This window comes from Mobula hypostoma, chromosome 18, assembly GCF_963921235.1.
Source record: "Mobula hypostoma chromosome 18, sMobHyp1.1, whole genome shotgun sequence".
In the NCBI taxonomy this organism is placed as follows: Eukaryota; Metazoa; Chordata; class Chondrichthyes; order Myliobatiformes; family Myliobatidae; genus Mobula; species Mobula hypostoma.
Window position 1 is genome coordinate 63,570,143 of NC_086114.1, and position 13,629 is coordinate 63,583,771.

Below are 13,629 nucleotides of genomic sequence, written 5' to 3' on the forward strand. Positions count from 1 at the left end.
CAGATATCGAGAACAGGTCCCTCCACACTGTCCCATCACTCACACGGGGCAGGGGTCAGACACAGAGAATTGGTCCCTCCACACTGTCCCATCACACACATGGGGCAGGGGTCAGACATGGAGAACACCTCCCTCCACACTGTCCCATCACACACACGGGGCAGGGGTCGAAATTAGAGAACCGCTCCCTCCACACAGTCCCATCACACACACAGGGCAGGGTCAGACATAGAGAACAGCTCGTTCCACACTGTCCCATCACACACACGGGGCAGGGGTCAGACATAGAGAAGAGCTCCCTCCACACTGTCCCATCACACACACGGGGCAGGGTCAGACATAGAGAAGAGCTCCCTCCACACTGTCCCATCACACACACGGGGCAGGGTCAGACATAGAGAACATCTCCCTCCATACTGTCCCATCACACACACGGTGCAGGGGTCAGACATAGAGAACAGCTCCCTCCACACTGTCCCATCACACACACGGGGCAGGGGTCAGACATAGAGAAATGCTCCCTCCACACTGACTCATCACACTCCCAGGGCAGTGACAGACATGGAGAACAGCTCCCTCCACACTGTCCCATCACACACACGGTGCAGGGGTCAGACATAGAGAACAGGTCCCTCCTCACTGTCCCATCACACACACACGGGGCAGGGGTCAGACATGAAGGACAGCTCCCTCCACACTGTCGCATCACACACTCCCAGGGTAGGGGCCAGACATAGAGAACAGGTCCCTCCATACTCTGCCATCACACACACGGGGCAGGGGTCAGACTCAGAGAACAGGTCCCTCCATACTGTCCCATCACACTCCCAGGGCAGGGGCCAGACATAGAGAACAGGTCCCTCCATACTGTCCCATCACACTCCCAGGGCAGGGGTCAGGCATAGAGAACGCTCCCTCCACACTGTCCCATCACATACACGGGGCAGTGTCAGATATAGAGAGCAGCTCCCTCCACACTTTTGCATCACACACACGGGGCAGGGTCAGACATAGAGAACCGATCCCTCCACACTGTCCCATCACACACACGGGGCAGGGGTCAGACACAGAGAACAGGTCCCTCCACACTGTCCCATCACACACACGGTGCCGGGGTCAGACATAGAGAAATGCTCCCTCCACACTGTCCCATCACACACTCCCAGGGCCGGGGTCAGACATAGAGAACAGCTCCCTCCACACTGTCCCATCACACACACGGAGCAGGGTCAGACATGGAGAACCACTTCTTCCACACTGTGCCATCACACACACGGGGCAGGGTCAGGCATAGAGAACAGCTCCCTCCACACCGTCCCATCACACACACGTGGCAGGGGTCAGACATGAAGAACAGCTCCCTGCACACCGTCCCATCACACTCACATGGCAGGGGTCAGACATAGAGAACAGGTCCCTCCACACTGTCCCATCACACACTCCCAGGGCCGGGGTCAGACATAGAGAACAGCTCCCTCCACACTGTGCCATCACACACACGGGGCAGGGTCAGGCATAGAGAACAGCTCCCTTCACAGTGTCCCATCACACACACGGGGCAGGGGTCAGACACAGAGAACAGCTCTCTCCACACTGTCCCATCACACACACGTGGCAGGGGTCAGACATAGACAACAGCTCCCTCCACACTGTCCTTTCACACACACGTGGCAGGTGTCAGACATGGAGAACAGCTCCCTCCACACTGTCGCATCTCACACTCCCAGGGCAGGGGTCAGACATAGAGAACAGGTCCCTCCACACTGTCCCATCACACACACGGGGCAGGGGTCAGACTCAGAGAACAGGTCCCTCCACAGTGTCCCATCACACCCCCAGGGCAGGGGTCAGGCATAGAGAACGCTCCCTCCACACTGTCCCATCACACACACGGGGCAGTGTCAGACATAGAGAGCAGCTCCCTCCACACTTTCGCATCACACACACGGGGCAGGGTCAGACATAGAGAACCGATCCCTCCACACTGTCCCATCACACGCACGGGCAAGGGGTCAGACACAGAGAACAGGTCCCTCCACACTGTCCCATCACACACACGGGGCAGGGTCAGACATAGGGAACAGCTCCCTCCACGCTGTCCCATCACATACATGAGGCAGGGTCGGACATGGAGAACAGCTCCCTCCACACTGTCCCATCACACACACGGGGCAGGGTCAGACATGGGGAACAGCTCCCTGCACACTGTCCCATCACACACACGGGGCAGCGTCAGACATGGGGAACAGCTCCCTCCACACTGTCCCGTCACAAACCCCCAGGGCAGGGGTCAGACATAGAGAACAGCTCCCTCCACACTGTCCCATCACACACACGGGGCAGGATCAGACATAGAGAACAGGTCCCTCCACACTGTCCCATCACACACACGGGGCAGGATCAGATATCGAGAACAGGTCCCTCCACACTGTCCCATCACTCACACGGGGCAGGGGTCAGACACAGAGAACAGCTCCCTCCACACTGTCCCATCACACACACGTGGCAGGGGTCAGACATGAAGAACAGCTCCATCCACACCATCCCATCACACTCACAGGGCAGGGGTCAGACATAGAGAACTGCTCCCTCCACACTGTCCCATGACACACACGTGGCAGGTGTCAGACATGGAGAACAGCTCCCTCCACACTGTCCCATCACACACACGGGGCAGGGGTCAGACTCAGAGAACAGGTCCCTCCACAGTGTCCCATCACACCCCCAGGGCAGGGTCAGGCATAGAGAACACTCCCTCCACACTGTCCCATCACACAAACAGGGCAGGAATCAGACACAGAGAACAGGTCCCTCCACACTCTCCCATCACACACACGGGGCAGGGGTCAGACATAGAGAAATGCTCCCTCCACACTGTCCCATCACACACTCCCAGGGCCGGGGTCAGACATAGAGAACAGCTCCCTCCACACTGTCCCATCACACACACGGAGCAGGGTCAGACATGGAGAACCGCTTCTTCCACACTGTGCCATCACACACACGGGGCAGGGTCAGGCATAGAGAACAGCTCCCTCCACACCGTCCCATCACACACACGTGGCAGGGGTCAGACATGAAGAACAGCACCCTCCACACCGTCCCATCACACTCACATGGCAGGGGTCAGACATAGAGAACAGGTCCTTCCACACTGTCCCATCACACACTCCCAGGGCCGGGGTCAGACATAGAGAACAGCTCCCTCCACACTGTGCCATCACACACACGGGGCAGGGTCAGGCATAGAGAACAGCTCCCTTCACAGTGTCCCATCACACACACGGGGCAGGGGTCAGACACAGAGAACAGCTCTCTCCACACTGTCCCATCACACACACGTGGCAGGGGTCAGACATAGAGAACAGCTCCCTCCACACTGTCCCATCACACTCACAGGGCAGGGGTCAGAAATAGAGAACTGCTCCCTCCACACTGTCCCATCACACACACGTGGCAGGTGTCAGACATGGAGAACAGCTCCCTCCACACTGTCGCATCTCACACTCCCAGGGCAGGGGTCAGACATGGAGAACAGGTCCCTCCACACTGTCCCATCACACACACGGGGCAGGGGTCAGACTCAGAGAACAGGTCCCTCCACAGTGTCCCATCACACCCCCAGGGCAGGGGTCAGGGATAGAGAACGCTCCCTCCACACTGTCCCATCACACACACGGGGCAGGAATCAGACACAGAGAACAGGTCCCTCCACACTGTCCCATCACACACACGGGGCAGGGTCAACATGGGGAACAGCTCCCTGCACACTGTCCCATCACACACACGGGGCAGCGTCAGACATGGGGAACAGCTCCCTCCACACTGTCCCGTCACAAACCCCCAGGGCAGGGGTCAGACATAGAGAACAGATCCCTCCACACTGTCCCATCACACACACGGGGCAGGATCAGACATACAGAACAGGTCCCTCCACACTGTCCCATCACACACACGGGGCAGGATCAGATATCGAGAACAGGTCCCTCCACACTGTCCCATCACTCACACGGGGCAGGGGTCAGACACAGAGAACAGCTCCCTCCACACTGTTCCATCACACACACGTGGCAGGGGTCAGACATGAAGAACAGCTCCATCCACACCATCCCATCACACTCACAGGGCAGGGGTCAGACATAGAGAACTGCTCCCTCCACACTGTCCCATGACACACACGTGGCAGGTGTCAGACATGGAGAACAGCTCCCTCCACACTGTCCCATCACACACACGGGGCAGGGGTCAGACTCAGAGAACAGGTCCCTCCACAGTGTCCCATCACACCCCCAGGGCAGGGTCAGGCATAGAGAACGCTCCCTCCACACTGTCCCATCACACACACAGGGCAGGAATCAGACACAGAGAACAGGTCCCTCCACACTCTCCCATCACACGCACGGGGCAGGGGTCAGACATAGAGAACAGCTCCCTCCACACTGTCCCATCACACACACTGAGCAGGGTCAGACATGGAGAACCGCTTCTTCCACACTGTGCCATCACACACACGGGGCAGGGTCAGGCATAGAGAACAGCTCCCTCCACACCGTCCCATCACACTCACATGGCAGGGGTCAGACATAGAGAACAGGTCCCTCCACACTGTCCCATCACACACTCCCAGGGCCGGGGTCAGACATAGAGAACAGCTCCCTCCACACTGTGCCATCACACACACGGGGCAGGGTCAGGCATAGAGAACAGCTCCCTTCACAGTGTCCCATCACACACACGGGGCAGGGGTCAGACACAGAGAACAGCTCTCTCCACACTGTCCCATCACACACACGTGGCAGGGGTCAGACATAGAGAACAGCTCCCTCCACACTGTCCCATCACACTCACAGGGCAGGGGTCAGAAATAGAGAACTGCTCCCTCCACACTGTCCCATCACACACACGTGGCAGGTGTCAGACATGGAGAACAGCTCCCTCCACACTGTCGCATCTCACACTCCCAGGGCAGGGGTCAGACATAGAGAACAGGTCCCTCCACACTGTCCCATCACACACACGGGGCAGGGGTCAGACTCAGAGAACAGGTCCCTCCACAGTGTCCCATCACACCCCCAGGGCAGGGGTTAGGCATAGAGAACGCTCCCTCCACACTGTCCCATCACACACACGGGGCAGGAATCAGACACAGAGAACAGGTCCCTCCACACTGTCCCATCACACACACACGGGGCAGTGTCAGACATAGAGAGCAGCTCCCTCCACACTTTCGCATCACACACACGGGGCAGGGTCAGACATAGAGAACCGATCCCTCCACACTGTCCCATCACACACACGGGCAAGGGGTCAGACACAGAGAACAGGTCCCTCCACACTGTCCCATCACACACACGGGGCAGGGTCAGACATAGGGAACAGCTCCCTCCACGCTGTCCCATCACATACATGAGGCAGGGTCGGACATGGAGAACAGCTCCCTCCACACTGTCCCATCACACACACGGGGCAGGGTCAGACATGGGGAACAGCTCCCTGCACATTGTCCCATCACAAACCCCCAGGGCAGGGGTCAGACATAGAGAACAGGTCCCTCCACACTGTCCCATCACACACACGGGGCAGGATCAGACATAGAGAACAGGTCCCTCCACACTGTCCCATCACACACACGGGGCAGGATCAGATATCGAGAACAGGTCCCTCCACACTGTCCCATCACTCACACGGGGCAGGGGTCAGACACAGAGAATAGGTCCCTCCACACTGTCCCATCACACACATGGGGCAGGGGTCTTAATTAGAGAACCGCTCCCTCCACACAGTCCCATCACACACACAGGGCAAGGGTCAGACATAGAGAACAGCTCGTTCCACACTGTCCCATCACACACACGGGGCAGGGGTCAGACATAGAGAAGAGCTCCCTCCACACTGTCCCATCACACACACGGGGCAGGGTCAGACATAGAGAAGAGCTCCCTCCACACTGTCCCATCACACACACGGGGCAGGGTCAGACATAGAGAACATGTCCCTCCATACTGTCCCATCACACACACGGTGCAGGGGTCAGACATAGAGAACAGCTCCCTCCACACTGTCCCATCACACACACGGGGCAGGGGTCAGACATAGAGAAATGCTCCCTCCACACTGACTCATCACACTCCCAGGGCAGTGACAGACATGGAGAACAGCTCCCTCCACACTGTCCCATCACACACACGGTGCAGGGGTCAGACATAGAGAACAGGTCCCTCCTCACTGTCCCATCACACACACGGGGCAGGATCAGATATCGAGAACAGGTCCCTCCACACTGTCCCATCACTCACACGGGGCAGGTGTCAGACACAGAGAATTGGTCCCTCCACACTGTCCCATCACACACATGGGGCAGGGGTCAGACATGGAGAACACCTCCCTCCACACTGTCCCATCACACACACGGGGCAGGGGTCGAAATTAGAGAACCGCTCCCTCCACACAGTCCCATCACACACACAGGGCAAGGGTCAGACATAGAGAACAGCTCGTTCCACACTGTCCCATCACACACACGGGGCAGGGGTCAGACATAGAGAAGAGCTCCCTCCACACTGTCCCATCACACACACGGGGCAGGGTCAGACATAGAGAAGAGCTCCCTCCACACTGTCCCATCACACACACGGGGCAAGGTCAGACATAGAGAACATCTCCCTCCATACTGTCCCATCACACACACGGTGCAGGGGTCAGACATAGAGAACAGCTCCCTCCACACTGTCCCATCAGACACACGGGGCAGGGGTCAGACATAGAGAAATGCTCCCTCCACACTGACTCATCACACTCCCAGGGCAGTGACAGACATGGAGAACAGCTCCCTCCACACTGTCCCATCACACACACGGTGCAGGGGTCAGACATAGAGAACAGGTCCCTCCTCACTGTCCCATCACACACACACGGGGCAGGGGTCAGACATGAAGGACAGCTCCCTCCACACTGTCGCATCACACAGTCCCAGGGCAGGGGCCAGACATAGAGAACAGGTCCCTCCATACTCTCCCATCACACACACGGGGCAGGGGTCAGACTCAGAGAACAGGTCCCTCCATACTGTCCCATCACACTCCCAGGGCAGGGGCCAGACATAGAGAACAGGTCCCTCCATACTGTCCCATCACACTCCCAGGGCAGGGGTCAGGCATAGAGAACGCTCCCTCCACACTGTCCCATCACATACACGGGGCAGTGTCAGACATAGAGAGCAGCTCCCTCCACACTTTTGCATCACACACACGGGGCAGGGTCAGACATAGAGAACCGATCCCTCCACACTGTCCCATCACACACACGGGGCAGGGGTCAGACACAGAGAACAGGTCCCTCCACACTGTCCCATCACACACACGGTGCAGGGGTCAGACATAGAGAACAGGTCCCTCCTCACTGTCCCATCACACACACAGGGCAGGGGTCAGGCACAGAGAACAGGTCCTTCCACACTGTCCCATCACACACACAGGGCAGGGTCAGACATAGAGAACAGCTCCCCCAGCACTGTCCCATCACACACACGGGGAGGGGTCAGACATAGAGAACAACTCCCTCCACACTGTCCCCTCACACACACGGGGCAGGGACAGACATAGAGAACAGCTCCCCCCACACTGTCCCATCACACACCCCCAGGGCAGGGGTCAGAAATAGAGAACAACTCCCTCCACACTGTCCCATCACACACACAGGGCAGGGGTCAGACATAGAGAAGAGCTCCCTCCACACTGTCCCATCACACCCACGGGGCAGGGGTCAGACATGGAGAACAGCTCCTTCCACACTGTCCCATCACACACACGGTGCAGGGGTCAGACATAGAGAACAGCTCCCTCCAGACTTCCCATGACACACACGGGGCAGGGGTCAGACATAGAGAAATGCTCCCTCCACACTGACTCATCACACTCCCAGGGCAGTGACAGACATAGAGAACAGCTCCTTCCACACTGTCCCATCACACACACGGAGCAGGGTCAGACATGGAGAACAGCTTCTTCCACACTGTGCCATCACACACACGGGGCAGGGGTCAGACACAGAGAACAGCTCCCTCCACACCGTCCCATCTCACACACATGGCAGGGGTCAGACATGAAGAACAGCTCCCTCCACACCGTCCCATCACACTCACAGGGCAGGTGTCAGACATAGAGAACAGGTCCCTCCACAGTGTCCCATCACACCCCCAGGGCAGGGTTCAGGCATAGAGAACGCTCCCTCCACACTGTCCCATCACACACTCCCAGGGCAGGGGTCAGACATAGAGAACAGGTCCCTCCACAGTGTCCCATCACACCCCCAGGGCAGGGGTCAGGCATAGAGAACGCTCCCTCCACACTGTCCCATCACACACACAGGGCAGGGATCAGACATAGTGAACAGCTCCCTCCACACTGTCCCGTCACACACTCGGAGCAGGGGTCAGACACAGAGAGCAGCTCCCTCTACACTGTCCCTCCACACTCCCGGGTCAGGATCAGATAAGCCGCCTTGCAGAGGTTCTCAATGAGTCACTGGTTCACTGTGTTTTATCGTCCAGCAATAAGGGACCTCCCCAGTGTTGTCTCTTTACCTGGGTGTGCTGCAGCTTTCCATTGGAGATGCAAGGTGGGGTGTTACACAGAGCAACAGATTCCCTATCGGTTCATAGCACCCCATGTTATTTCTGTGGCTGGAGGGAGACTGTGAACTGTGTCTATATGGAGGGTGAGAGGTGGAAGCCTCTTTGTGAGTATCTAAAGGGGCCACTGCTCAAGTACCGGCTGTCCGTGTTGCTGATCTACAGCCACCAAGTGCAGAGAAGAATGAACCTCTTGGCAATGAAAGGCTCTCAGTTCCACAAGAGTTCTTGGGAACGCTTTGGGGTTTTCCAAATTAATTCTGACTTACGGCACAGCTCCGTCCCAATGAGCACAGGTGGCCGTGGCGGTAGATTTCATTTCCTTTCTTGGGAATGAGTTACACTCATTGCCCCCTGATGTGACGTGTTTGATGGGATGGTGTCAAAGAAGCTGTAACTGATATCCAACCCATACTGTGCCTTGTTTTGGGGAGTTAGCTGAAAGTGTGTAGAGGAAGCTTTGCCCTGCATTAGAGGAGTGTGACAGGACACTGCAAGGACCAGAGAGCGACCATCAAAGCATTGTTATCTCTCATCACTATTGAATGCTAGTTATGTTTTGATCATGACTTGGTCCAGTGAATAAGCACTTTAATAACAATAGACTTTTCCTTCCTTAGGACCATTTCTTGTTTGACAAACCGGTGTCTCCTCTGCTGACCTCTTCGGGGATGGCCAGAGATTGGCCTGATGCCCGTGGGATCTGGTGAGTCCATTAGTCTAGTTCTCCTGCCCAACTCTTCCAGTTATGGTTGACCAGAACCTTAGAAACCTAGTTTAGTATCTTCACTCTCTCCCCCTCCTTCCCCCCATTCTCTGTTCCCTCCACTCTGCTCTGAAGACCACCCCCCCCCCTTGTCTCTGCCCCTCTCCTCCCATCTCTGCTTTTCTCCATCTTTCCCTGGTCCAAATTCTCCCTTGGCCTCATAGATGGTCTCCTGGTTTGGATGAAGCTTGATGCTGTGTAACCAGAAGCCAAAATACTCAACTACACAGGGCTCCAACTTTAATTTGCTAAACCTCATTACGTTTATACTAATTGTGTGATCAGACAAGTTCTGAGTCAGGAAGTGGGAGGTGGTGGCAGACAGATGACTGTGGAGGGAAGGAAGGGGTTCAGTTGGAGGACAAATTGAAACCTGAAGGTGGTAAGTCGATATTCAAGTATCTGGGGGGATTTTAAACCAATGTATCTCATGCAGATAATGTAAAGGTGGATACTTCCAGGTATGAATACAGCTAAAGATGAGGCCATTGTTGACTGTGTAATTACCCAGATCTCTCCTCTCACTCTACAGGCACAACAATGAGAAGACGTTCCTAATCTGGGTCAATGAGGAGGACCACACTCGAGTCATCTCCATGGAGAAGGGGGGCAACATGAAGAGGGTGTTTGAGAGGTTCTGCCGAGGCCTCAAAGAGGTGAATGAGATTCTGTGTAAAATCCAAAGCACTAGGAACCTACTCTGGGTAGTGCAAGAGGCCATTCAGCCCATCGTGCTTGTGCTGGCTCTTTGATGGATTTATCCATACAGTCATATTCCCTGAACTCTTTCCACAGAGCCCTAGGAACATATTCCCTCTAAATACAGGGCATTGCTCACAACATCAGCTTCCCTGTCCCCAACTATCCTTGAGAAAGTGGGGGTGAGTCATATTTTCCAGCTGCTTCAAGCTGTGTACTGAAGGTGCGAATGGTGCAGGATTTAGATGAGACATTTCCAAGTAAGAACAGTGAGGGACTTGGAGGACAAGGAATCAAGTTCTATTTGCATCTTCTCAAAAAGTGGAGCAGCCATTGCCTACATGCAGACCTAGACAACGTTCAGAGATCAAGGATCAACTTTATCAGGAACAGAGGGCACCTACTGAAGTGGCCACTATGTGTATGTTCCTGGTCTTCTACTGCTATAGCCCGCCCACTTCAGGTTCAACATGTGTGTTCAGAGATGCTCTTTATACACCACTGTTGTAACATTTGATTGAGTTACTGTGGCCTCCCTGTCGGCGTGGATCACTCTGTCCATGCTCCCTGATATCTCCCATTAACAAGGCATTTTTGCCCCCTGAATTGCCACTCACTGGCTTTTTTTTGTTTTGTTCTGTGTTTGCACCATCCTCCGTGAACCCTCGAGATTGTTGTGCATGAAAATCCCAGGAGATTAGCAGCTTCTGAGATATTCAAACCACCTCGTCTAGCACTAATGATCATTTCATGGTCAAAGTTTTACCCCTATCTGGTCCGAACAACAACTGAACCCTTTGACCATGCCTGTATGCTCTTGTGCATTATGTTGGCTGACTAGATGTTTGCATTAACGAGTAGGTCTACAGATGTACGTAATAAAGTGGTCACTGAGTGTATGTTACATAATTAGAAATTTGCACTGGCGTATTGGTCAGGCCAAAATGCAACAAAAAAAAACATCCAGCAATATTAAAGAATATAGAATTATATAAAAATAAAGCTGGAGGTTATAAATAATAAATACCAGCATGTATTTACAATGTAAACAGCGTTATAAAAAGTGGGTTAGGGAGATGTGCCTGCTCTTCCTGAGCTTCTTGGAGGCGGAGGTCACGGGTGCTGGAAGGAGCTGCGACCGATAGCCCCAGAGCACCACTGATGGAGGGGATGGATGTTCTCTTGTCTTGGCAGTGGTACCAAGCGGAGATGATATTGAGCTTTTGGAGTGGTGTTGGCGAGCATTCCATTCCATTCCCCTCCTTGCAAATAATTGAAAGGGGCCTGGGTGTCGGGAGACGGGTCTCTAGCTGCAAGGTGCCCAGCCTCTGAAGCACCATAGGTGGATTGCAGGGCAGTGTGACTCTTCGGGCGGGAAGCTCCTGTTCTGTGCTGTATCTCTAAATAAATAAATAAATCATCTGTAGAGTGAAATGGACAGTCAACGTTTCACACTGGGACCCTTCAACTCAACATGTTGACCATCCATTTCTCTCCACAGATGCTGCCTGACCCATTGAGTCCCTCCAGGGCTTTGTGTGGTAGTTGTGCAGTTGGTCGTTGAGTTTGTGATCGTGGTTGACCCCAGCCTCCTCTGTTTATTGGTGAGGGGGAACTCAGGGATGAAAATGCACTGAATGTCAGGGTAGATGGTTAGACACTCTCTTGTTGGAGATAGGACTTGTGTAGCACTTGCATGAAGGTCACATTCAAAGTAAATTTATTACCAAAGTCACATAGACTACCCTGAGATCATTTTCTTGCAGGCATTTACGAGAAACTAAAGAAATTCAATAAAATTCATGAAAAACTATACATAAGCAGAGACTGACAAACAACCAATGTGTAAAAGAAGTGAAATCGTGCAAATTTGAAAAAAATAATGCTGTGAACATGAGTTGTAGAGCCTTGAAAGTGAGTGTGTAGGTTATAGAGTCGGTTCAGTGTGGAGGCAAGTGAAGTTATCCACGCTGGTTCAGGAGCCTGATGGACGTATGGTAATAACTGCTCCTGAACCTGGTGGTATGGGGCCTAATGCTCCTGTACCTCCTGCCCGATGGTAGCAGCGGGACGAGAGCATGGCCTGGGTAATGGGTGGAAGTTTGTTGTGACAGTGGTCCACGGAAATGGGTTCACTGCTGGTGATGGTCTGGCCCACCACTTCTTGGAGACTTTCCCATTGGCGTTTCCATACCATACCCTAAAGGGGGCTGAAGGGTGTCCTGGTCTTGATACATGCACAGATGGACAGCCTTGACGTCTTAGAAATTGCAAGTGAAAGGTGGTTGCTTGTTGAAAGTTACTGGTGGAAGCAGATTTTATTGCAAACAGAGCAACAACTCGATGTGCAAAAATAACTTCTCTCCCTGTCGGTTTCTTTGTCAGTCACTGCATTTGCAGTCCATGTTGCCCTGGTTACCATCCCTCCTGCCTTGGAAGCACTTTCCCCTCCGTGTGATATTCAGATTTATCATTCTATTATGCAAGTGATCTTCAGTTCAGTTACACTGGTACAAATCCCTTCAATACTTCCCCCCCTACATCCACTCACCACCCTCCTCCACACCCACACTCACCTCTCCTGCTTCTACCCTCACCTCCCCCACCTACACATCCCCCCACCCTCACCTACCCTTCCCCACCCTCGTCTGCACCCTCATTTCATCTACCCCTTCCCCACCCACACCTCCCCTTCCCCAACTTCACCTCCCCCTCCCCCACCCTCACCATTTCCACCCCCTCCCCACCTCCACCTTCCCCTCACATCACCGTCCCCCTCCTCCACCTTCTCCTCCACTTCCCCCTCACCGCCCCCCATATCCAACCAGACATTCCCCCTCCCCCTCCCCCACCCTCCCCCTCACCATTCCCTCCCCCTCCTTCATTCCCTCTGTTCCTTGTAATCAGAGGCCACCCTTGGTTCCTGCCAGAGCCCCTGACTGGGATCCCAGACTCTCCTCCCGCCGATCCCCACCTCCCCCCCACCTGTCTCGGTTCTCCCATTGTTCTGTTTTCCATCGAATCCGGCATTAGTTACTGTTGGAGGAGCTGAGGCAGGGGCGGGTGAGGTGAGAATGGGGGGGGGGGCAGGTTTGAGGAAGTGAAGCCCCCCCCACTCCCGAAGTGTTTGGGCTCTGACTGCCTCATGTGAGTGTAGCTGTAGCACAGTGGAAGCCGGCTGGGATTTTCTGTGATTAGGATTCCTTTGAGTACAGACCCCTGCCCCTCCCACCGACACCCCAGCCGTCAGTCTGGGCTCTTTGTCACTGCGAGCCTCCCGCCAACCAGCTTGGGGTGTAAACATGCCTGGAAGGTTTCCAAAGCCTCGGAATGACACAGACTGGAGAAGGTGGGAATTAGGCAGACTGCAACTCTGAAGAATCGCTGAATTGTTATGGCTTGGAAGGGGGCCATTTGGCCCATTATGTCAGTGTCGGCTGCACAATTGACTCCCTATCCCTGCAAATCCTTTCCACTCAGAAATCCATCCAAACTCTACCATGCAATCTGTCTCCACGATTTCCCTGGCAGGACA

At 54.6% G+C, this 13,629-nt stretch overlaps 2 protein-coding genes across 5 annotated transcripts in view; one reads left to right on the plus strand and one right to left on the minus strand.

The window, feature by feature from the left end:
- Positions 1-13,629, plus strand: part of LOC134358598 (creatine kinase U-type, mitochondrial-like) — a 71,912-nt gene that overhangs the window by 52,025 nt on the left and 6,258 nt on the right. For both annotated transcript variants that reach the window (XM_063071016.1, XM_063071015.1), the window contains 2 exons: positions 9,250-9,335; positions 9,928-10,051. In XM_063071016.1, the coding sequence (XP_062927086.1) occupies positions 9,250-9,335; positions 9,928-10,051 (210 nt within the window). The remainder of the gene's footprint in view (positions 1-9,249; positions 9,336-9,927; positions 10,052-13,629) is intronic.
- The window catches only part of LOC134358597 (G-protein coupled receptor 161-like), a 99,495-nt gene that overhangs the window by 47,366 nt on the left and 38,500 nt on the right, over positions 1-13,629 (minus strand). The gene's annotated exons all lie outside the window — the stretch shown is intronic.